The sequence below is a fragment of the Sinocyclocheilus grahami genome, unplaced genomic scaffold (assembly GCF_001515645.1).
Source record: "Sinocyclocheilus grahami isolate Dianchi unplaced genomic scaffold, SAMN03320097.WGS_v1.1 scaffold520.1, whole genome shotgun sequence".
NCBI classification, from domain to species: Eukaryota; Metazoa; Chordata; class Actinopteri; order Cypriniformes; family Cyprinidae; genus Sinocyclocheilus; species Sinocyclocheilus grahami.
Window position 1 is genome coordinate 611,638 of NW_015505699.1, and position 22,068 is coordinate 633,705.

General features: G+C 33.8%; 1 protein-coding gene across 1 annotated transcript in view; it reads right to left on the reverse strand.

The window, feature by feature from the left end:
- Window positions 1-22,068, reverse strand: part of dock4a (dedicator of cytokinesis 4a) — an 82,577-nt gene that overhangs the window by 38,271 nt on the left and 22,238 nt on the right. Inside the window, exons 2-17 of the mRNA XM_016237639.1 lie at window positions 21,441-21,524; window positions 20,360-20,400; window positions 20,084-20,139; window positions 19,502-19,598; window positions 17,141-17,289; window positions 15,567-15,651; window positions 13,613-13,764; window positions 11,185-11,266; window positions 10,081-10,141; window positions 8,243-8,375; window positions 8,021-8,109; window positions 3,501-3,626; window positions 2,455-2,579; window positions 1,700-1,862; window positions 1,458-1,564; window positions 1,009-1,165 (exon numbers count right to left, since the gene is read on the reverse strand). Coding sequence (XP_016093125.1) covers window positions 1,009-1,165; window positions 1,458-1,564; window positions 1,700-1,862; window positions 2,455-2,579; window positions 3,501-3,626; window positions 8,021-8,109; window positions 8,243-8,375; window positions 10,081-10,141; window positions 11,185-11,266; window positions 13,613-13,764; window positions 15,567-15,651; window positions 17,141-17,289; window positions 19,502-19,598; window positions 20,084-20,139; window positions 20,360-20,400; window positions 21,441-21,524 — 1,707 coding nt within the window. The remainder of the gene's footprint in view (window positions 1-1,008; window positions 1,166-1,457; window positions 1,565-1,699; window positions 1,863-2,454; window positions 2,580-3,500; window positions 3,627-8,020; window positions 8,110-8,242; window positions 8,376-10,080; window positions 10,142-11,184; window positions 11,267-13,612; window positions 13,765-15,566; window positions 15,652-17,140; window positions 17,290-19,501; window positions 19,599-20,083; window positions 20,140-20,359; window positions 20,401-21,440; window positions 21,525-22,068) is intronic.

Genomic DNA, 22,068 nt, shown 5'->3' on the forward strand with positions numbered 1-22,068 from the left:
TCACCGCTCTCTAACAGACATCAGACTGGATGGGATAGATCTGAGATCTTGACTGAGACAATCATTTCCATTTTACATTTACTTGCAAGAAATTTTTTATTGTTTGTGTTTTGTGTTTCTTCTAGGGGTGGTCGATATACCGGTAGACACAATTAACCGGTAGAAATGTGTCAACTGGTAGAGGATTTTCGACTATCATCTCTCTACTCTCTACTCTATTCTCTCTACGACTATCAACGCTCACGTGACGTTGCTGTGCTACGTGGTCACAAAAAAACTAAACCGAAAATTCTGGATGTACTTGAATCAAACCGGTTTGTTAAAAATGCTTTTTAATAATTATTTATTACTTTATTAGATAATATGAAATAATTTTGTAAGACTTGTAAGTTAACTCAATAACTTTTATTTTACTAAATTTTAAAAAATACAAGCTATTTAAATAACACCACTTTTATTGAAAGTAAAACAATGATATAACTGTTATTCATGCTAATCAAACAAAAGTGAGAAAATCTCTCACTGCTCTTGACTAATGCAGTGTTTTTATACATTTGATTACTTTATACAATGTATGTATAATTTCTTATTTATTTGTTCTTCTGTAGTTTTTTTTGTCCTATTGCTTGTAAATAAGATTTTTATTCTTATTCAATCGCTGTTTACTTGTCTTCAGTGAGCTTGAGTAATGTTTGTTAATTTAGGATAGTATTAGTTTTTTGTGTGATACTGACACTGGTGACAAGAATTATGAAATTTCTATGGTATCAACAATTTTGATATCATAAAGACCTTATTTAAAGCAAAAATAACTATATTGTGGTATATATCGTTACCGTGAAATAAAATTACTCATATCATAATATAAGATTTTGGTCATATCACCCCCCTCCCCTAATTTCTTCTTAATGTGTTTATGCCAGATCAGGTTTAACTTAATCTCATATCTCAAATCCAGATAACTTAATTTAGTTTTTTGTCATATTGTAAGGAGGAACATCATCTCACCATTCTGAGTGAGTTTAGTGGAGCAGAGAGACGACTGGATCCAGAAAGATTCTTTGCTGTTCTTTATTGTCTGGTTGTTGCCCGGCTGGAGGCTGGCTTTGGAAAATGGCAGTTTGAGGTACCGAGCAGGATCCTGGAGACCAGCTGTCTCTTCACACTGTTGTGAGGGAGACAGTGAAGTTTAAAGCCCAAAAATGTCACGAACACACAACAGACGCAAATAAACCATGGATATCACTTTGTATTTAAAAAAATCTATCTATCTATCTATCTATGATAAACAGGCAAGTTTTTCCCATCCCCAAACATTATTTGCAGCAAGGATCCCATTCAATAATTGCAAAGAGCTTTCTCCTTTGTTAATTCTGGTAAGACACAAAGTCTATATATATATATTAAGAAGATTCATACAATTCATACTAACAGACTGATACACAAAGAAACAGTACCTTGTGGACAATGAGCTCATGCGTTCCATCAGGTAATGGTCTCCCATCGTCCTGCATCAGAGGGACAAAAGAGAAGCCGAAAAGCTTCTTCTCACCCTTTTCCTTTGCTGCATGAACAGAGGCAACAGTAGTTATGTGAAATGAGTCAATAATTACAAAGCATAAAATCACAGAAGATGGAATAGCAAGTAGACGTAAAATCACTTTTCAAGAAAAAAAGCGCAAGCGTAGTGGAGTCTTACTGGAGCAGTGCCTGAGCTCGAAGCGTAAGTGTGTGCCGTGAAACATCTCCAGAGGGATGGGCAGTTTGATCTGTTCGGCCCAGCGAGGGCTGTTACTGTGATACAGGACATAAGAGCGGTGCTCATCCACTCCTGGTTCCCCAGAGCCGCAACAAACCAGACCCTGAGAGAGAAACGGAGAACATAAAATTGACCCCAATAACATTTAGAAAAAATATTGATAGTCGTACTGTGAACCACTCAACAGTGTATGTTATTATGAAGTAGTCATTAACCATAAATTATCAATGATTTTATACATTTTGGATCCATTGGGTCAAAAGCTGAAAACCAAAAATGCTCTTTTTAAGTCTTTAACTCCCCAAATAAATAAATAAACAAATAATAAAAATTACTTGGCTGGTAATTTGACATGCAAAAGCATAGATCTGACATATTTACTGACATAAATGTGATGTAATGACATGTAAACAAACGATGAGTATTTATTTTAAAACTGGATAATACTGAATAATTTTTTTAAATAACATTATTTGATAAACATTATTATATTATATTACACTTCCGCTTCAAGATAAGAGGAATAAAAAAGGAAAAGGACACAAAGTTGAATGCATATTACGTTAATAAACTGGATGAAAAGAATGAGGGAAAAAAAACATCTGAAAACTGAAAGTGTAAGAGAAACATCTATTAATTTAGACGCAACATGACATGGTAACAGAAAACACATGACATCCAATGACAGTTCTCACCTTCAGAAGTTGCCCATCACCTCCCAGCAGATAGACGGTGACTTCCACATTACGCGCCACGCTTTTTCCACCTTTCTCAAACTCCCCCCTCTCAAGGGTCACATACAGGTCGTTCCTTATTTCACCTGCAGGAGGAAGATAACCATATCTCAGAAATAATTTTCCACCAACACAGCACTTCCAGTCGGTTATCAGGTGTTGAAATCAGCTTATCAGGAGAAGTAGCTGAAAATGGAGTCGATTTTTCTATTGTGTGCAGATACATTGATAACTGACCGTGAATACTTTGTTTACAATGTACTTCAAGACAACACTGTTGTATGTATTTTTTTATATAAGGCACATTTATACATTTACTTTATACATACATAAAGTCTGAGCAGGATAAGAAAACTGTGAATACATTTAGGCTGAAACTGTCAAAGATCCTCAGAGATGTTAGAAACACCACAAAACATTTCTAATTACTCTGTCAACACATGTGGCTCAAAGGTGCCTCATCGCCAGCTGAGGGTGTGAAAGAAAATATCAAATAAAATGTGGGCGCACCAGTGTATTGCATGTAACGAAAGGACAGAATACAAGCCATTTTTTTGTTACAGTCAAACAAAGGGAAAGAACACATGAAAAAAAAAACACCTTTAGTCGTGCATTTACATTATGTGACAGTGAGCAAAATAAAGAACATCCTGTAAAATCAGTCCTATTTTGACTGTAGTATCTTTGTTAGATGTGTCTGTGTTAAATTATGATATACTGTATATGACACTGTTATCTCTCAAAGTTCATGGTAACTCAATAAAACCAGTATTTTGTTCCTGTAAAGCCTATATTTACTCTGCTAAGTAATAAATTAACTGCATAATGACATGATTAAACCATTACTACAAATGGCACAGAGCGGCCACATTACCATATGATATGATTGAATGACAAAAGATATCGTAAAGCTACAGATTTCATTTGCATAACACTGCAAAACATAAATTCAATGGTAATGTGATGAATAAAAGCAGCATAATGACAACAAAACACGATTATCCCACCTGGAATGATGATATCGGAGAAACCAAGCCTCTTAGAAATAGAGACGTTGCGGGTGAAAAGACGCATGTAATCCTTGCGAATCTGCTCCATATCCCCATGCAGGAGCTGGAGAGAGACATTAAGGCCTACAAAATAAACACAAATGCATTTCAATGAATCTTTGTGGTAAAATCTGACAGTGTTATACCATATGTAAACAGACAACAACCATAAGTGTCTGCCAACAAAAACAGCTGGATTTCCTGTTACTGTACTGTGTGTAGAGAAAGTTTGGAAGAGAACATAGTCCTAACAGAATATGTATCATTCAGCCTCACAATTCACTCACTAATGTGGTAATATATTGGGGAAAAAAAAAAAAAAACGAATAAATATATAAAAAAATTGTTTCAGTCATACGTTTTAAATAGTTCCACAACTTATAAAACCAGCATTTTATTATGAAATGTAACAAAGATCTCAAAATGAAACATATTTTCCTCTGAATACAGTTTAAAGGCAAAATTTGCCCAAAAATTGTCCACTGTCAATAGTGTAGCAATGCGCAGTAGTATGGGAAATGTTTTTTTCTTATGGGAATTTTCTAGATTTCACCTGCAAAATTTTACAATTTAAAATTTAATTTTAAAACTTTTTTAAAAAGTTGAATCTGTAACAAATCTATATGTTTTTCCCCCTTTGTCTTCAATATCACTTCCACTCTGTTACTTTTGTACAATCCCTTTAACTTGATAGTTCTTTTTGATGACATCTTCCACCAGGAAGTGACATCATTTTATGGTGGGAAAACAACAGCACACTCGTCAGTAAATATTAGCAACAATATGGTAAATTTTGTATTATTTGTTGGTTTGTCTCTCTTTAAAACATCCTGCTTGATAACATTATCACCGTCATATTATCAATATTTCAAAACACGCTTTAAGGTATAGTTCACCCAAAAATGAAAATTCTGTCACCATTTACTTACCCTCATGTCTTTCCAAACATGTATGACTTACTTTCTTTTGTGGAATGCAAAAGAAGGTATTTTGTTAACCAAAAAGCTTTGGGTTTCCATTGTTTTCCATTGTATTTTTTGTTCATACTATGGAAGTCAATAGGACCAAAACCATCTGGTTACCAACATTCTTCAAAAGATCTTCTTTTATGTTCCACAGAAATCATATAGGAACAACACAAGGCTGAGTTTTAATTATTGGTGGGAATATCCCTAAATAAACAATGAAAATTAACTTCAACTTGAAAGTCAGTCCCTCTAAACAGCTAAATTTGTGTTTTATTTCCACCCCGTTCATTTGCAATTACGAAGTAATGAAAAAACACACAATTACTCTAAAACTCTAAAAGTTAGAGTTCAAAAGGTCCTGCATAACAGGAATGACCCAGCTGCCTCTTGATTAAATGAATTATGGGTAATCCGGTGCCTTAATCCCCATTTGTAACATTTGTGCTTGTTACCAAAACCTCTCCATCGAATCAGCAATAGATCTTATTGTGTTCCACCACACTTAATGACAAGCATTTCTCTGCCTCCCTCATTTATCCAACTGATGAAAGCCAATGATTCTGACATCCGTGCATTAGATTTACACTTTAAAGTCCCAAGTCTCTTTGAAGAAACACTTTGTTTCTCGAGTAATTTCATCACAAAGCCCAGCTAGATGTTGAGTTCTTACACATGGAAATTTCACCCATTCCCATTCCTTTATTCGTCTAAATGACTTTCATCTTAAGTATAATCCTGCTGTACATCTGCTGAGGGACACAGCCTGTGGTTTAGATTGACATGAGAGAAACTGCATAATCTCCTTCCTGCTTGATCGGCTTTTTTGACTCCCTCTGGTTTTTATCTGGCCCTCTTCTTCAAGCTTAAGCCTCCGATGTCTTCCTCAGGGTTTTTGACTCCTGCGTTCTGCAGGAAAACGGTCTCATACTTCACAAACAACAAACATTGCAGGTACATTTTTCAGTTTCAGATTGCATAGATGAGGTTTGATGGGTTTATAAGCTCTGGAAGCATCTATAAAGCCATGGCTTCATTATGGTTTCATAATATATTCAGAGTAAGCTGCCCACACGAGTGAAATCACCAGCAGTCCATTCATTTTGAAACCACTTGCGAGATGATGCACACCAAGATTACATAACTACTATTCCACCACCTCCACAAAACATGGCATCAACAACACAACACCATGCACTCAGAGACCCCTACTTCGTCTTTCATCTGTTTGCCTTTTTAAACCTAAAACCAGCATTGTTGTTTCTTTATTTCTGTTCCGTTTTTTAACCCAGCAAAATCAATAACAGTAATTTGGCATTTATCCAAGAGATAAGCTATAAGAGCTGGCAATTTGGCCATTAAAACATCTCAAGTGACAACAATGTCATGAAAAGGATCAACTGCTCTCTGTGCACGAGATCGATATGGTGTTCTAGTCCACACTAATAGCCGATGTGTGTGAGTGATAAATAGCTACTAAATGGTCATCAGTTAAAAAGACGTTCATTTAGCGTAACTGAATTACTGCAGATGACTGGATGGCGTTTACAAGCTGATTGAGATCAGTTTTTTTCTGATCTAGCTGAATGAATTACAGGTCTGTAGACCTAAGACTAGACCAGGCATTGATATAAATTTAAGATTGGCACAAACAAAATAAAGCCAAGCAAAACAAAACATAACAAAAAAAAACACACAAAAAAATAAAACAACAAAACAAAGCCAAGCAAAGTGCAAAGTGCAAAAAAACACTAAAAGAAAACAAAACCAAGCCAAAAATCAAATAAAACTATAAAAGCCAAGCAAAGCAAAAAAACAAGCCAAACCAAGCCATGCAAAACAAAAACAAATAAAACAACAAAACAAAGCCAGGCAAAACAGTATAGCCACGCAAATCAAAACAAAAAACAAAACCAAGCCAAAAAAACAAAACAAAAACAACAAATCAAAGCCAAAACAAGCCAAACTAAAACAAAGCATTTGGCTTGTAAATAAAAATATTGTTACAAAACTAAATTGAACAAAAAACAAAGCTAAAAACAAAACATAAATACAAAAAAATTGAAAATGTAATGTAAAAATAAAAACACTATATGCATATAGTACATTCAAATAAAATAAAATAAAATATAAAATAAAATAAAATAGTCTCTAGGACATCATAGAGATTTCATAGAAGTGTTTTTAATTTGAGTCAGTAAACAATCACCTAACAAACATTGCAGCCATCACATTCTGTAGCAACAAGGCTCGCAAAATTTCAAAATCCATGGTAGCCCTTCAGGCAGGCTTTCTTCACATTTTGGTAGCCCAAAATGAATTTAACTAGCCTGAATTAAAAAAAAAAAAAGATATTGGCTGAACTTCACTGTGGACAAAATCAGCATGACTGAAAACTTCAGTGATTGTATTTTTTCTTCAAATAGCAAGTCAAGAGTGTAGGGCTGCAACAGATCACATATCTCACGGTTTGGATCATATTGAATCATATTAATAACTAAACATTATTAAAGAAATCTTAACCGTCAGTAAAAAATCAAAATAAACAAATTACCCCAAAGAAGGGATTTCATTTCACTATTCAAGATACCTCGTCGGGCATTTTGCTAGCCCGACTGGAAAACACAATAGCCCCGGGACATTGGGCTAGTGATTTTGCGAGCCCTGAGCAACTTGCTTGAAACATCTCAGAACACCTTAGCAACCGTACAGAAGTGCCCTGGCAACTAGCCACAACAGAACAGATAAGCACCGTTCACGTTTTCTTCAGAAAATGTATAAAGAAAGTTGTTCTTGTGAGCTGATATGGTGCACAGGAATTACACACTTCACCTTTAATCCACTGCAAGTAAAAGACACCACCATTTTAAAAATAAATGATAATAAGTAGCTATTAACATACATTCTATTATGACAAATGCCCAACCCTAAAATAAGCTTGGTGCAAAGGTCTTCTTGAAATGCTGGTCTTATTAAAGTGGCCATGACTCTTTGAGTCATGCAGACGTCATAAAAACAAAAGCGCCTGAATAACAGCTCTCCTCGGTCTCTCTGCTGAATTCACACTGGCATATGCTTTGACTGCAGGCTTCTGCTGCTGCTCAGAACCTGTTGCTATGAGAGACCCCGGCATTTCTCTGTAAAGAGTTCTGCTATTTATATCTAAAGAGCATGAAGAAAAGAAATTCTGCAGCATGATTTGGTACAATTTGAATACTTCAATTAAATAAATCGCTTGGTTCAACATTTTCAGATGAACACCGTTGCTATGACAGACAAAATGTTCTTTAAAAGGAAAGTTCACCCAAAAATGGAAATTCTGTGCATTATAGACTAAGTCTTCTGTTACTGACTAAGCCACAGTTGTCCAAAAACTGTGTGAAGAACAGACTGAAAGTTCTCCTTTTGTAGAAAGAAAGGTCATACTGGTTTGGAATGACATGACATTGTGTTCATATGTATAATTTTTTTTTGAACTATCCCTTTAAGAAGACAAGCTAAATTAAATCTTACCTGTATTTGAGCCAATATGGCTGTATCGTGAGCTGACCTTCCTGATAATACTGTCATGGATTTGGTACCACTCACTTTCTGCATTACATCTGTAAACATATTGTGCCATAGGTTTGCTATATATTTCAACAAGTTATAGGCTGTGTGATATATTTGAATATCATCACAATATATTTATGATTTTCCTGGTAATATGAAATGAAGGAAATTTTGAATACTCACGAGTAAATCTTCAGCAAGTGATCATCCTTGAAGTCAGCTGTTAACAGGTCAGCAACGCTAATCACGGCACAACCATATGGACGCTTGTACTGCGTGTTACTCACGCTCTTCTTCTCACCTGCGACCATTCGCCCTGCGGACACACATATTGAGGCTCACACACTGCTTTTATGAGAATAAACATATAAGCTAATACAAAAAATGTAACAGACGTTTTCTTATTCTGCCTCAAAGAACACATAGCACTGTCACAAGCTTGACATAATGTGTCATGATGTGACAACTTAAGCATTACAGCCGCTAACACAGTTAGCTAACGCAAGCTAACACAGTTTTATGTAGCTCTTATGGCAGAATGATTAACACTTATGTCTTTATAATGACGCTTGAAACAAAAATAGACATACCAACAACCGTTACACAATGAACACTTCCCAGTCCACATACATGCAAATGAGCATTAATCTATACTGTAACTAGGGATGTAACGATATGAAAATTTCTTATCACGATTATAGTGACCAAAATTATCATGCTTATCAGTATTATCACGGTATTGTTCAAATGTGCTGGATACGTTAAAAAAGTAGACACATAAATCACTTCAAGTTTTATATTTAAAAATCAACAAACAACAAATAAAATGACTTTTTGTTTGCATAATCACTAAAACAATAACATTACCAATGATGTTCGGATTTTAAATGACAACTTGACTGACAACAGTTTAATAGCATGTTGAAATATCTAATGTAAATGTTCAAATGAAGCTTTGAAAAAGTTTAATAAAAAGATCAACCTCACATTTCAGCCTTTAAATAAAGAAAAAATATGTCAAAATGATAATTGATTAATAAATGATTATATGTATTTTATCTGCTCCATAAATAATTCTAGATAACTTATCTGAATTGTTTAAATGTGCAGAATCCACATAAGCTTGTTTTTCATCAACCGGTCAAAATTTACAGTAGGGCATGCAAATTCGGTCCGTTTTTGGCCAGACAGAAACAGCATACAGACTGAATGTAAATATAAGTCTCTGTAAATCTACTCTCTGACACTAGGTGGCGCTTATGGAAAAGCTGAATTAGAGCGGTTTCCCGTAACCTCCGTGGACAAAGCAGTATTGCTGATTAAAAACACTACTTTATTAGGTGGAGCGAAGATGAAAACAAAATGCCATCAAATCATTTCTGAAGACAGTCAGAACCTTCAAAGGTACAATCATTTAATTCATTCATTCATATATTCATTTGTATAATTCCCTTAGCACTCTTTTAAAATCTCCCAGGTTTTCCGCCCTGTTTTCACTCAAAACGAAACTACTCTGCCTGCTGTCTGCATGTGAGACTGTTACTTAAAACTGTGCTTTATGCTGGACAGTATTTATTTATCGTGAGTTGTTCAAATCGCGGTAATCTAATACAGTGTTAAAGATAATTAAAATATGAAACGGTAATACTAACCGTGGGAAATTTTATCACAATTTATCATCAAACCGGTAATCGTTACATCCCTAACTGTAACATCACAGAATCTGTACCGGTGCAGGCCATGCATGTAGCGACGACTGCTACACAGACACAAAGGTGACGTTTACAGACAGAGACACCATCTTGGTAACAACCGACTTGAAGTGGCCTGTCATTCAGCCCTTATAATGCTGCCATTACTATTGACGAATGCATCTGATGTAATCTGTCAATAAAAATCTTAAAGCACTATCAAGCAGTGCACTATCAAGTTGTGAAATCCATATGACACCTATGATAGTCACTAAGGCATTATGACAGGTCACACGGCGAGAAAATTGATGTGTATCCAACAGCTCTTACCTATTCTAAAAATATGAGCTACAACATACACATCTTTGCGAAGATCGCTACTTCCCAAATCCTTAAAAAAAGACAAATGATTTATTGAGCAATATTTACTAGATTCCATGTACCAAACATTCTCTAAACCTACGCTATTAAAGGTTACTATTTAAACAATCAAATAAAGTATGTCAATTTAACATGCTAATTTATTGCTATTAAATACACAAAAACAATGCAATGCAGTAAAATGCAACAAAATAATCAAATAAAAAAACAAAAAACAAAAGAACTAGCAAAACAAAACATGAAAGAACTAACAAAACAAAACAAAAATGTACTTATAAAACAAAACAAACAAACAACAAAAGAACTAGCAAAACAAAACATGAAAGAACTAACAAAACAAAACAAAAATGTACTTATAAAACAAAACAAACAAACAACAAAAGAACTAGCAAAACAAAACATGAAAGAACTAACAAAACAAAACAAAAATGAACTAATAAAACAAACAAACAAACAACAAAAGAACAAATAAAACGAAAGAACTAGCAAAACAAAACAAGGAAAACAAAACACAGGATTTCCTGACATCATAAACAGTGAAACAATAAAATATTTTGACATCCAAAGCCACTTTTTGTAATGTCGATTCAATTATCTGCTTGTCTACAACAACAAAAAAATCAAATTCCTTACATAATCTAAATTTGGGGGCTTTTCACAGCAAGTAGTGATAAATGTGATTATTGCAATCAATGTGATTAATAACTCAATGTCAATATATTTCATATATTGTAATATATTTAGTTTGATTACCATTTTTAATCGATTGACAGTCTTACTAGCTATTTACAAATGATAACTGTTGAGAAAACACATCTAAAATGTGTTATTTTATTTTATTCAAAAATTCCTGTTCAGATTCACAAAACAATGCTTTATTTGTTCACATTTAAATTTAAAACCTCCCCCATTTCCAAACATTTTCAGTCAAGGATATGTGTTCCACTTAGGAAACTATTTATCTACAACAGCACCAGATCCATTCAATGCCAAAGCAAATGAAAAAGATCCAAGGACATGCCCTTGGTGCACCCCCAAAAAGTCCATACTTACAACAAAGAGTGTACACTGCCTCTCAGTCTTCTCTGGAGACTTTGGTAGCCCTTGCTTATTGAGGCGCACAAAGAACCTCTCACTGCACAGACAGAAAGAGAGAGAGAGACTGTCAGGTTCACCACATACACACCATGAAGCATAAGGAAACACAGCAAGACCGAGCGCAAGCTTGTGCGTGTGCGTCCGCAACTGCACGTGTTAGTGCATCTCCTCTGACACTAGTGCTAGGTAATTACAAGGAGAGGCCCATTGAGGCTCGGTATCGCCTCGATTCTCCTTCACTTTCACTAAGTGCCCTGGGGCGCCACTCATTCTGAATAATTTACAACGAGGAGGGGTGCCTGAACAGTACACCCCCTAACATGAGCGGCGAGAGAGAAAGAGGGAGAGAAAAAGAGACAGAAACCAATGAAAAATTCAACAAACACATCAAGGCCGTAGTTCCGTCATGGATGTGAAACTAAAACATCCCTCAGGCTGATGTATGTAGGATGGAGAGTGGTAAACACATGCATTGGCGTCACAGCCGAATTGTTCCCAGTAGCAGCACAATCAACGTAATAGTCTGATATCATCATACATATATACTCTAGGTAAACGCATTGACGGATGACTGGTTGGGCTTGGAGACGTCTTTCAGACAGCTAGAAAGAATACAGTGATTCATAATTAATGAAATCCTGGTCAGACTGAATCGATTTTTGGGATTTTTATTGCCGGATCTGATGGACAACTTAGAGAGTAGTCAACATAAAAGCCTTTTATTGCATTGAAACTTATAACCTTTCTCATTACCAAATCAAATGTTTAACGAAAATGTATTTAAAGGGATAGTTCACCCAAAAATGAAAAATTACCTCATGATTTACTCACCCTCAAGCCATAGTAGGTGTATATGACTTTCTTCTTTCAGATAAATACAATCAGAGTTATATTAAAAATGTCCTGGCTCTTCCAAGCTTTAAAATGGCAGTGAATGGGGGTTGAGATTTTGAAGTCCAATGACGTAGGTGCAGAGTAGGGCTGTGCGATATTGAAGAAAAATGCGATATGCGATACCTTGTTAAAAAATGCGATATTCGATATGCGATACGATATTGCTTAAAGTGTGTAAAATCTCAATTATTTCAATTATATTTTAAAATATTTAAAAATGAAAATTATATAACCAATTTGTTTCACATTCTTTCTTGGAAAAGAAAGAATCACTACAACTTCTGAAAGTGACCAGCAGTGTTTTAGCATTACATAAAAAGTAATGTCACAATTTAGAAAATGTCATTTAAACATCAGTGTGAACATACAAAAAAAAAAAATGAATGACACAAATTTTATATCATTGTAACTTTGCTTTCCATACACTTTAAGTACTTCTTCATATACCACAGCAAAAACTATAGTCTGAGAAAATTCAAACATGATTAAAGGTAAGTGAGTAAAAAAGTCAGTAAAAAAAAAAGAAAGAAAAAAAAAGAAATACACAATATACAAGCACAGATAAAATAACCGGTAGTATTCAGATACAGAAATGTAAGAATTAGGTGTAAAATAACACTGCATAGTGTTCACTGTATGAATTAAATTTAGAGTAAGCTGGCGCCCTCTGAAACGCATCTCTCTGTGTGTGTGTTTGTGTGTGCGCTTTGCACGTGTGCGGCAGAACTGAAGAGATGCTGCGCGAGATGTGGCTTGTGCGCGCGCTTCAGGTGTGAGAGTCAGACAGCAAGACGAGACGGCAAAGAGTTGTTTTCTGCAACTTATTGCACTTAACTCTTTTTTTTTACGTCAAGCAATTCTCTGCTATATGCTATATACTTTGACCTTTTGCAACGTTTTGATTTAAGTAGCCTATTATTAAAATGATTCAGATATCGCACACCCTTGCGATATCCATATTGCGATATTTACATTTGCGATATTTTGATAATTTTGATATATCGTGCAGCCCTAGTGCAGAGTAAACTCCAGTAAGAATATGCTAGTCTTGCGACAACCAAGTTTTGTTCACAGCAATCGAAATTTGGATTTGGATTATCGAAATCCTCCGATACTTTCCGTGGAGCATTTTTATGATGTACTTTTTTGGGTTTCAAAATCTCGACCATTATAAAGCTTGGACAGATTGTATTCGTCTGAAAAAAGAAAGTTATATACACCTAGGATGGCTTAAGGGTGAGTAAATCGTGGGGAAATTTTCATTTTTAGGTGAACTATCCCTTTACGTATGAAAGAAGACATTTTGAAGAATGTTTCAGCTTTTCATACAACGAAATGGAAATATCTTTGTTTTCTACAGTAGAAAGAATGTCATACAGGTTTAAACAACATGAGAATGATTAAATGATGCCTGCTTTTTAATTTTTGGGTGATTTAAACAAAAGACATTTAAGACTTGCGATTGGGTGTCTAGGATTGGAGATGGCACCTGATTGGTCGCATTTCCCTGCTGTCATAGACTGAGAAGAAGACTTCCAGCTCCTCCCCCAGATTTGAATTCATCATGCTCTTCATCTGAAGGAACAGGTGGTGCATACTGGCCTGCGGGGAACCCTCACGTCTACGATGACGTCTCTCCATCTATTCAAAAGAAACCAAAATATAATCATTAATCATTATAATGACAAAGACATTTACAACACGATTACTCAATTTCCATAAATTATCTAACAGCCACCAATTTAACCACCACTACAGCAGCACATACTGTATATTTTTGTAAAAATACATAAACAAAAATCATGCAATACTGCTAAAATGCATCATTTATATTGAATGTAGTAAGTAAAACTAAAGTTTTATGTAACCTATGTATTTCTTCACTATAAACCATATATATCAAATTATAATAACTTTTACTACATTATTACATTATATAATGTAATAACAGATCATCAAAACCCTAGCACTGTGGTTTCATCTTTAAGCTTTGGACCCTTCCTGTGTTCTTCTGAAAAGAAAGATCCTTTAAAAACGGCAATTGACCCTGGGGACGCCACACTGGTGTCTTTTTTGCTTGCGCCCTCACTTCCCACTATCCTCTCTTGAAGCGCTCTCTCTAGTCTAGTACATTCACACCCACATCTTGTTCTCTTTTGTTTCTTTCCTTCCTCCTTTAACCCCTACCCCCACACCTCTGCCCACCTATGGACCAGTGGAAACTGGGACACGTGTGGTCAGGCCTGCAGCTGAGAGAAAAAGACAGAGAATTTGGTGAAATCTGACTATACTGGTATTGTCTTACTAGCTCTCAGCATTTTAAGACATAACAGATGCTCTCCTGATACAAAAGCTTAACTTCATAATGCAGCCTACTAAGATACTTTTCTTCTAACCAAATTCTAATGCAGAAATGTATGTTTCCTTTGCAGAGAAAGCAATTCCATAGCAATTATCTATGATTTTTAAAATATTTTTATACTATTATTCATTCAGTACTGAGAAGTCTAGATAAAAATAGTTAATTATAAAATAAATACACATTTTATTTTAGGACTATATTATGACTTTATGACCATATTACCCCAAATGTGTGTGTGCTATGTATATTTAATACTGAGAAGTATAGTTATAAAGCAACAGTATTTAAATTGAATATACAATAATATTGGTTTTAATTGTTTTTATTTATATTATTCAAAATAAGTATTAAAATATGCTAAAAATGCAGAGTAATAAAAAATGCTATGGATATTTAATGATGAGAAGTGTAGTTAATAAAAAAAGCAGTCTATTTAAAACATCAATACTAATTCATATTTAAGTATAATGAATAAAATCTAATACAAACAATAAAATAACAAATTAATTAATTAACTAATTATAAAATAAAAATGACCAAATTAAAAAATATATAAAATAAAAAATAATAAAATAAAGTAACATAAAATGTTCTATGTCAGTTAGGATGTTCCCTTAGCAGGCAGCTGCTTATGTCGGCAATAGGCGGCTAACTAGGTTTTGTAACAGATATTATATTGCAAAGAGCTGAACACAGGCATGTTGTGGCATTGAGAGATATATACCAATGGTGCCAATGATGCTGCATGTATTCCAAATTATAAGGGCAGGAAACTGCATGCGTGAAGTGTCTCTGTAGTTTGCAAACAGCCTGTTAAAGCTCCATTTAGTTCTTAATTACTATAATTTCCCTATACACAGGCGACTGGAGGTGTGTGTGTGTGTGTGTGTGTGTGTGTGTCTTTTTGTTAAAACAGAGGACGAAGCACTCGGGAGAAAGCCTTGGCGTCAGGTCGAGCTGCAGTTGCCATAGTAACACAGCAAAGAATATGGGTGGCAGAGGAGGGAGGTGAGGTGACTCATGGGTAAAGGGAATGTGTGTGTGTATGCATGTACGTGAGCGGGAATGTATGACTACCCACCAGCCGATACAGCTCTGTGATGCTGATCTCATCAGGGTCCACCATGCCGAAGTCCCTCCTGGGGACCAGATCCAAACCCAGCTGCCTGTCACACACAAAAACACACATTTTGATTCTACCCATCAAATCCCACCATGGTTATTATAATTTAGCATTTTCCATTTTGTTTTTATTTTAGCACTATTCTCTGATTTAAACAACAACATATAAAAATACAGATTTGTTAGGGACATATTTTTTATTTCATCGACACATATATATTTAATATTAAATAAAAATATACACAATATTGATATTTTATTATCAAAAATATTAAATATATAAATAAAAAACGCATAAAAAATAAGTAAAGTATTGTGACAACCCTATTTGTAATTATTCATTAAATTACATTATATTAAATTAATGAAATTAAATGTATTTAATTAATTGCAATTAAACACATAAATCATCATTGAAAAAATGTGCCATAAACACAGATTTTTGTTTATTTTTCTGTCATTATTTGATTTTTACAAATTATGTAATTGTTTTGTTATCAACAGTTTTAGTCTTGGTTGTTATAAACATAGGGCCCTATGAAATCTGATAAACATTTTCCTCCCAAATTCCATTTTATTTTTCCAAAATTCCATGTTTTCTGTTTTGATTTTTCTGAATTCTGTTTTAATGGTTTTATTTATGATTAATTAATTACTGAAAAAGCATGTCTAATCAACTGAATTTCTAAAACTTCAAAAATGTAATAATTTATAACAATTTTAACAAATGATGGTTAATGACATTTTTATTTTTTCTGAAATTCTGTGTTGCACAATATGTACAATATACAAATTAATATATTTTTATTTGTAAAAATTTATTATCAAAAAACATTAGCAGTTTAATTCATCTTTTGGCAAATAAAGTGCTGCACAACAGAGGTTTGAAATCAAAACATGGATGTAAAATAGGGTGGAAAAATTCCAGTAAATTTCGGAAACATTCCAGAAATTTTGGAAACTTTCCAGGATTTTTGGAATATTCCAGGGATTTTTGGAAAGTTTCTGGAAATTTACCAGAAATCTTCCACCCCTTTGCAACCCTAATGTAAAATAGTTTGATTTTGTAGTAATTTTCAGAAAGCAATCTGCAGTAACCTTCACAAAGCATGAATCAAATGTGAGAAGAATCCATTTAATTGTAAACCCTCTAAAAAACGACTATGTACTGAAAGACACCAAAAAAAACATACGTAACACGTCCCACTCGTTACTACCATCTGCGATTTATTTTTTAGCGAAAACCCGCATATAAGCATTCAAGCACATGGCTGACAGATTGGCCAGCATTTGCCGGCAGTTCATCATCACTGTCCCCACCACGGCGTTCCACCCACTGTTATTATACATTCGCAATCACTGAAAAATAACACAATGTGGCAAAGACAGGAAAGCCAAACTCTAACGGCATAAATGAATCAAACTGAATGATTTTGCAAGGCTCTAAAGCTGTCACACAACTCATACAGATATACAAACACCATCACGACAATGACAGTATTTTTATTTGTGGTGTGTGACTGTGTAACTCACTCGTTTCCCCAGTCCAGCCGTGCAGTGATGTGCTGTTTGATGTCACTCAAGCGGTCGTGAGTGAGGTGGCCCACCAGAACCTGCTGTCGCAGCTCCAGTATCTCATTCATCACATGCCACAGTCTGTGAAAAAGATCCCCTTCATTCCTCTGAGAGACACAGGAAAAACATGAGTGGGTGACAGAGAAAGTGTGTTCACCTTTTTAATTAAAGTTTAAGAGTTTAAGAAAATGATGTAGTTGGCACAGTTTCGGCAGAAACAGTTTTCAGACTACATCTTATTAATTAATACATGCCATGCTCTAAATGAATAAAACTTGGGTCCTTGGGTAAATGAAAAAAAATTACTGGTCAGTTGCCTGGTAACTTTTTTTCTTCTTCTTTTTTTACAGTGCAATGATTAAAACAAATCACAATGTAAGATTGCACACAAGCAACATGAATGAATAAAAGAGAGAAAAAAAACAAGAACATTTTAGTAACTGTCATGTACATTAATGGTGAATAGTAAAACAACTCTATTCATATATCTATATATATATTTCTAATTAATACGTAATTTTATATATTGTATTTTGTTTTTATATATATATTTTATATTTATATATTTATATATATATATATCTCTGATTAATACATAATTTTATATATTGTATTTTATGTTTTTATATATATATTTTATATATTTATATTTTATATATATATATATATATTTCTTATTAATACATAATTTTATATATTGTATTTTGTTTATATATATTTACATATTTTATTTCACTTTTATTAGTACATCTATATTGATCTACCCACCTATCTAAATATAAAATTATGCTAATAAATAAATAAAATTGTATTTTATCTATCATCTATCTATTTATATAATTTTTTCTGAATTCTTTGATGAATAGAAAGTTCAAAACTACAGCTTTTTATTTCAAATGTTTTGTAACATTATAAATGTCTTTACTGTAATTTTTGATCAATTTAATGCATCTTTGCTGAATAAAAATATTAATTTCTTTAAAAAAAAACAATTTTGGGGGGCTTCTGACCCCAGACTTTTAAGAGGTAATATTTAGTTATTTATTTATTTTTAGGAAATAATGCAAAATACAGTTTTGGCAAATACAGGGTTCCCAGAAAAATTTTAACTGACACATTTCTTTTTGTAATTCCTGGATAAGTAATAAAAAACATCCCTAGTTAAAAATGTAAAATACATTTATTTCCTGTTAAGTATAGTTCAAATCTATTAACATATTTACTGACATTATAACGCTCGAGATCTGCTGATATAAAAATATAATTAAACTTTATTTGAAGTATTACTTGTGCACAATGCACATTTCTTAATATTAAGCCTAAAATGTGTTTTAATCTCTCTATTGATGAAGACTGTATGATCTTTGAATAATATCGGTCTTTAAAGATATTTAAAGTGTACCTAAAGTACACTTGCAATAGAGTACACTTTAGCACAATCAAATATACTTCACTATATCTTCAGTTGGTCAATTTTGGGGGGCTTCTGACCCCAGACTTTTAAGAGGTAATATTTAGTTATTTATTTATTTTTAGGAAATAATGCAAAATACAGTTTTGGCAAATACAGGGTTCCCAGAAAATTTTTAACTGACACATTTCTTTTTGTAATTCCTGGATAAGTAATAAAAAACATCCCTAGTTAAAAATGTAAAATACATTTATTTCCTGTTAAGTATAGTTCAAATCTATTAACATATTTACTGACATTATAACGCTCGAGATCTGCTGATATAAAAATATAATTAAACTTTATTTGAAGTATTACTTGTGCACAATGCACATTTCTTAATATTAAGCCTAAAATGTGTTTTAATCTCTCTATTGATGAAGACTGTATGATCTTTGAATAATATCGGTCTTTAAAGATATTTAAAGTGTACCTAAAGTACACTTGCAATAGAGTACACTTTAGCACAATCAAATATACTTCACTATATCTTCAGTTGGTCTTCAGCATTATTTCCGCACAATTAAAGTGCATAAAGCCTGCTAAATTGGAACAAATAATTTTGTACTTAAAAGTATACCAGTATAGTATATGTATTTTTATATATATTTATTATTAATTTCCATGATTTTTACAGGCCTAGAAACCACATTTTAAATATTAAGTATATATATATATATATATATATATATATATATTAAAAAAACATACTTCCAGGTTTTTAATGAGCTTGGAATGTAAAAATATTTATTTCTGATAAATTCACGTATCATTGACAAGACTAATAAAAAAAATAGGAACTTGCAAATGAAATGTCCACAGTTAAAGCAACTGCATTTGTTCAGTGCAGCACAAAGAGTGATATTTACCATGTAGAGCTGCTTCCACATGGTGCCCCAGTCTCTCAAGGTCATAGTTATCTCTGTAATGACCGAGTCCTCGGTGGGAATGACGGTCTCAAACTGCCTGCAGGGCAAGACACACAAACACACAATCACACACACACATCTGAACGAGTCCAGGATGGAGAGCAGTGACCTCACATGACCCTGAGGAGCAACACTGACTCATGAGGACGTGTCGGTAAATACACTTGTGATGGGCTTGTGGGATAATGAAGGCTCCTGTCACTTCAATAGAGCAGACCTGTCATTTTGCAAATGCATTTTATCTGAAGCACAAGGATGGTCACTAGTAGCAGTTGAGTGTTTTTCTCAAGGGCACTGGTGGCAGGTCAAAGGTGAGATTTCATTAGCTGTCCATTCATGGGTCACCAGTTTCACCAGATTCAAAACGGTCTTTCTTTAAAATAAATGCCACTTGGATTGATATACAGTATTATTCATTATATAATGCAATAACATTTTAGAAATTTTAGATTTATGTTTTTAAGTGTGGCTTAATTGACACAGATATGTATATATACAGTTTTGTTTTTCATGGACTCGTACCCTTTGTTCTTGACGTGGGCATTCTTGAGGTGAATATAGGAGCTTGGGAATATTCCCTGGGAGAGACAACAAAAAGTTATTTAATGAGCCAATTACTGCATGTAAAACACACAAGAGTAAACAAACATGCACTATCATCTGTATATAAATGTGCTGAGAGTCAAAGCAGAGGATGAAAATACAGATAAACAGAAAAAAACTGACAGAAATATAGAAATCGTTTAAATTCTGCACGTTTACGGAGTCAAACGTAAAGTGATATAAGATTGCTCTCACCTTTACGTTTGGATTCTTTGTGATGAATCCTCTGTACCATCCTGCAAAATGGCATTTATAGTAATCTCACACTCATATTTCAACAGCAGAATGCAAAGCGTATTAAACACTTCCAACCGTTTCAACTTTTAAGTATGTAGTACAATAAGTATGCGGTTTCACTGAGGGTGTTTCTTCAACTATGGACACTTTGACCCTGTGGAACTCTAGAAAATATATTCTAGTGATCAGTGTGAAAAGAGCGGTTTATGAGAGTTGTATTTATAATTATAATAATTTATGCATTTAACAGACACATTTATCCAAAGCGACTTACAGTGCATTCAGGCTATACATTTTTTACCAGTATGTGTGTTCCCTGGGAATCAAACCCACGACCTTTTGCGCTGCTAACACAATGCTCTACCACTGACCCACAGGAACATTTGTACTTGTACATGTATTTTTACACACAAAAAAATTAACATTACATATAAAAATATTAAATAAAAACATAAAATATTTAATATAGTGCTGTCAAACGATTAATCATGATTAATCGCATCCAAAATAAAAGTTTTTGTTTAAAATGTGTGTTTTTATTGCCATGCCAGCTTCTGTGGGTATTTTATGCCAAGAAAAATATATAGTAAATTATATGAGATTTTTTAAATCAATTTTTGTTAATACTCTAAAATTATACTTGGATCAACTTTGCAAAAAAAAACAAACAAACAAACAAAAATATTATATATATATATATGTGTGTGTGTGTGTGTGTGTGTGAGAAAAAAAAAAGGTTTCTCACAGTTAGGGATAAAGGATTTTGAACAAAAAAAAAAATATGTCAGTGGCTTCTTTTGCCGCAGTGTCTTCTAGTTGAAGAAACACCCAAAACACCCAAAAAGTGTAAACAATGCAAAAATAGTAAGAACTACATTTTATAATGTTATAAAGAAAGACATCTACTATGTTATTATCTACAACTGACTGACTGCATCTCAAAAAATAAATTCAACAGAATCAGTCTCCACAGCTGAGTATATGCAACTCTAAAGAGGTTGATTGTCAACTACACAACAACAACAACAACAACGACTACCTTCACATTTCTCCAAAATCTGCACCGTGTCACCGATCTCCAACGGAAGTCCATGCTGAACCATTCCTCGAAAATTTGCCAGCACTGAAGGGGAAAAAAGCAAAGAGTAAGTAAAAAAAATTGTGTGACTCCTGAGTAAAGTAACGGCTCTGACAGACAAAACCACCTGTCTTTTCAAAACTTTGCATGGAAGAGATGAAAACCATCTTTAGTTCGGCCCGGTGGGTGAAGTAATATCAACATTATGTTCAATATTGACTCTGAATTCAGGAACAGGGATTTTGAAGTAATTCTCAATTCACTTCTGAATAACACACACAACCCAGCGCTCCACACATTTCCTAAAAAAACCTTAGATCTGCACTTCTAACATTATCTCACTGCTTTCTTAAATAAACCCTGAGTCACATCCCTAAGCATGAGTTACATAACAAGTACAAGATCTCTCCACACAGGAGCACACAGGCTTAACCCATCAACTACTTTTTGCATTCATATGTGTAGATTCTTTATGCACAAATATATTAATTTGGAGTACTCATTTGCATATCAAGTGGGTTAGGAAATATTCGGACATGGAAATAAAGAAATAATTATGTGCATAAACAAAACCCCGCCAGACATTTGA